This window comes from Coregonus clupeaformis, chromosome 1 (assembly GCF_020615455.1).
Source record: "Coregonus clupeaformis isolate EN_2021a chromosome 1, ASM2061545v1, whole genome shotgun sequence".
In the NCBI taxonomy this organism is placed as follows: Eukaryota; Metazoa; Chordata; class Actinopteri; order Salmoniformes; family Salmonidae; genus Coregonus; species Coregonus clupeaformis.
In genome coordinates, this window is record NC_059192.1 from 50,254,133 (window position 1) to 50,258,246 (window position 4,114).

The 4,114-nt window shown below is 42.4% G+C and overlaps 1 protein-coding gene across 1 annotated transcript; it reads right to left on the reverse strand.

Moving 5' to 3' along the window:
• Window positions 1-501: 501 nt before the first annotated feature.
• LOC121579314 (E3 SUMO-protein ligase KIAA1586-like) lies at window positions 502-3,879 on the reverse strand. Its single transcript, XM_045206573.1, has 4 exons — window positions 3,412-3,879; window positions 2,735-2,918; window positions 2,186-2,281; window positions 502-2,021 (listed from the first exon to the last, which is right to left on the reverse strand). The coding sequence occupies exons 1-4, from the start codon at window positions 3,469-3,471 to the stop codon at window positions 502-504; spliced, it is 1,860 nt and encodes a 619-aa protein (XP_045062508.1). The 5' UTR covers window positions 3,472-3,879.
• Between the last annotated feature and the right edge of the window lie 235 nt (window positions 3,880-4,114).

Consider the following 4,114-nt stretch of genomic DNA (forward strand, 5'->3'; position numbering starts at 1 on the left):
TCAACAAAATATGTTACAACAATATTTAGTTAACAATTAACAAAAATATATGCATTAACAACACATCAACAGTGATATACTCTCTCAACCCAGCACTGGGTTTCTGACCTTTGCTCATACTACAGTATATTCCAGACAAATTTGCTTTCTGCAGGAGCTTTCACACTGCACTGTCTAGAACGCACCGAAGAGGCAGCACGATGGCTCTTCAACCAGGTCCTTGTATATTTTCTAGGATCAAACTTGGAAGTTGGTGGGCCGTTGATATTAATCATCATCAAGTTTGATATGTTTGAGATCAGAAGGACAGCCCTCTTGTCTGAGCTTATATTGTTCATAAGGCTAAAATTCCTCTCACACTCTGCTGTACCGACAGGGAATGTTTTCATACAGTTCATAAGTGGTTTTAGGTCCTTGGGCTCACTACTGGGCTCTTCCAGTAGGTCCCGCATCCCATTCAGTGCTTGGTCTGTGCACAAGTTAAATCGCTTGCACAGTCGCTTAACTTTTTTCTTCACCATGGCGGATGCTGGGCTTTGATGGCCACTTACTCTGATCAAGGATGCTGAGGTCCATGATGGTCTCATCTTCAAAAGACAAGCGTTTCTCCAGATTGTTCACAAGGCTTTGTAAGAACTGGCCTGGATTGATAGACTTCAGCTTTGCATTTGTTTTCAGGGCTATAGACCGATACTCCCCAGTCTGTTTTGCTTCTAAAGCCTCACTATATTTCTCACCTGGACTCTCTTTGAATGACTGGATCACTCTGATTGAGCGTTTCAGCAGATGCTCTGCTCTGAGGAGCGTTATAGAACGAGACTGAAGCTCCTGTGACAGGAGACTTAGTTCATGGAGAGTGTCGTACATGAGGCCAAGGTCACAAATGAATTCTGGACTTTGAACACGGTCTAACAAACCTCTGTACATCTGCCTCTCTTTGGTGGACCTCATCTCATCACTGCAAGCATTTTTAAAGTGCTGCACAAGAGCTCCCAGGGATGTCCAAACAGCACGAACAGTCCGAAAGCTACTGGCCACCCAGCGTACATCCAAGATTCTGCCAATGCGAAGAAGTTGTGAGCCTACTTCAGCTGCTGCATTAACAAGTTCACGTTCATTTTTGTTTGACACACTATACAGAGAGTATAGCTTCTGGATAAAAGTTTTAAAGTGATTGACAGAGTTTACCTCATCAACTGCATCTGACACAGCAAGTTCAAGTCTATGGTTCATGCAGTGCCATACAAAAAGCTTTGGGAATCTCAAAGTCAGTCTGGTTGCTACTCCTGACTTCTTTCCTAGCATGACACTGGCTCCATCAGATACAAATGTTACCCAGTTTTCATGAAGCCACTCTTCTGTAAAGCCAGCATTAGTTAAACAGGTGAGTAACGCCTGTAATATGCCATCTGCTCTCTGATTTTCCAGTTCAACAAGTTCCAGGAATATGAACTCAGGGCTTTCTTCTTGAATTGATGCTTTAATAGAAACTGTCATGACAGCTTTGTGACTTAAAGAAGATGCCTCGTCAATTAGGACAGCTAACTTACTGGATGATGCTATAATGCTACTGATGATTTTGCTCTGCATCTCACTAGCAACATGTTGTATTATTTGTGTTGCACTGTAACGTGAATGAAGTATTGAGCCCATTTTTACACCATTCAGTTCCTGCAGCTCAATGAGGCTCTCATGGTCAGAAAAGGGTCGGTTCTTTTTGGCCAGATGGTAGGCTGTTCGAAACACAGCTTCAGTTTCCTTCATGTAGGACTCAGTCATAGTCTCCACTGCATTCTCAATGGCAGCTTCTTTCTGTTGCTCTGCCACCTTCACAGCCTGAGTGTGGGCCTTGGACAACGCATGTTTCCTCACCTTATTTCTCAAGATTGACAAACTTGTTGTTCTACTTCCCTGGCCAGACACTTGAATTTCAAAGTTCATCCATTCTCTTGAGAGCGATACACCTTGTCCTTGCTCCTTGTCGATCCCAATGGAGTTCACACTGCTACAGACCAGACATCCTGCGAAGCATAAACAAACAATGTAACTACTCCTGTATCCACAGCTGTACGTGTGCATGGTCCTTTACACACACACACACACACACACACACACACACACACACAAAGTTATCTGTGCCCACTGTTTCAGAAGTTACCCAAACTAGCAATCTACCTAAACTTACCCAATTTTTTGTTTTTGGATCCCAACCAGGGGTTCTTGGATTTGAAGTCTTCTGTTTGTTTAGCACTCCACAGGTCTGGCCAGTCATTATTGATGTCTACAGACAACAACAAAACTAATTATGCATCTCCCTGTCTCTCTCTCTCTCACACACTTACACACACACACACACACACACACACACACACTACTGTGATCACAATAGTCATCAGCAAGACATGGGTCCCCCTCTTTACATTAACAATCTGCATAACCAAGTGGAAATATTTTCAGCAAGTGAAGCTGAAGCATACAGGAGATTAGTGAGTGAAATACTTGGGAGAGTTTATTTAACAAAAAAACAACAAATTTAACACAAAATGTTATATAACAGTAGCATTGTAAAAAACAAACATGGATACAGACAAAATAAATAGAAGGGCAATAAAATAAATAACATCACACAGAAATTCAAAATGAGGCTTAATCTGTCAAAATCACCTTTTGTTACAGTGTGAGGCTTCACTTTTCAATAAACTGGAGATGCAATTTACTGCCTGTGTGTTCTGACCTGGTGGTGGTAGACTGGATCCTTCTCTATGCTCACACTGACTTGCCTGGCTAGCTCCCGGTTGAGAGCTGCCAGGGCTGCTGGTTTTAGGGGTGGGGTCTGCCTGGGCCTGATCTGGGCCTGATTTGTGCCTCTTTACAAAAAAGTCTGCAATATCTCCCTTCCTTTTCATGGTTACCTGTCCCTATACAAAATAAGACAGCCTGATTAGACCTCAATATTGTTTTAGGCTGAATCTTAAACTATTTGTCCCCATTCTTGTGTTTTAACTTACTTAAAAATCAACTACCAGCTTAGCTACTATGCAATTAAACTAGATCATATAGGTTAGTTAGGGCTAAGTAACTTGGCTAATGTTATAATTTAGGGCTTAGTAACTTGGCTAACGTTATAATTTAGACCTTTACAATAATAAACAAGCTTCATAAACATTGAGATAATCAGTTTCATCAGTCTGGTATGAAATTCTTATGAACTGGGTTGATTAAACACTTACTGAAAACAAACAATGCCCCGGTTTCCCCACATTATCCCAATCTACGTAGCTAGCTTCATAACGTTAGCCGACTCGCACTAACTATTGGCGGCAACATCTCTTCTCCTCTAAATGTGCAGTCACTGGCAATTTGCCAGTAGTTTAAAATAATGATTCATTTGGAAACCACCTTAAAACTTACCTCAGAATGATGTCTTCCATCAACTGGGGTGGCACACCGCCGCTTGTGTCCTTTCTTCATCCGTTGTTTGGTCTGCTGCCGTTATCGTAGTCAAGTGGCACCGGCACCTGAGTTTTTTTTTTTTTTTTTTCACTGGCACCTGAGGTATTAGCGATATTTTCCTCGGCATGACCCGCCCTACTCTGCCTCTGATTGGCTCATCAGTCCTCATGCCTAAAGTTAACCAATCTAATCAGTGAAAGCAGCGAGTACCAGCCAATTAGAGGCAGAGGAGGGTGGGTCATGGCTTCACTATCCCCGAGGAAGAAAATAGGCAATCTGACTCACAGATATTACTGAATGATGCGCATCAGGGGGGATTTAGAAGTGGGTATACGCAATGCTGACTGAAAAATAAGTAGGTATACGCCGTATACCAGCGTATACCCTGGACTACACCTCTGGTGACGCTGCAGTGAAAGCTAGCTACCTCATTGCTAATGAAATCGCAGTGGCTTCAAAACCATTTAGTGAGGGTGAATTTGTAAAAACATGCATGATGAAGGCAGCGGAGATTGTGTGCCCTGAAAAGCGGCAGGCTTTTGCAAATATCAGCCTGACAAGAAACACAGTTGCAGACAGGATTTCCGATCTTTCAGTGGATTTGGACAGCCAGTTGAAGCAAAAAGTAAAGTCATTTATTGCGTTTTTCGGTTGCAATTGA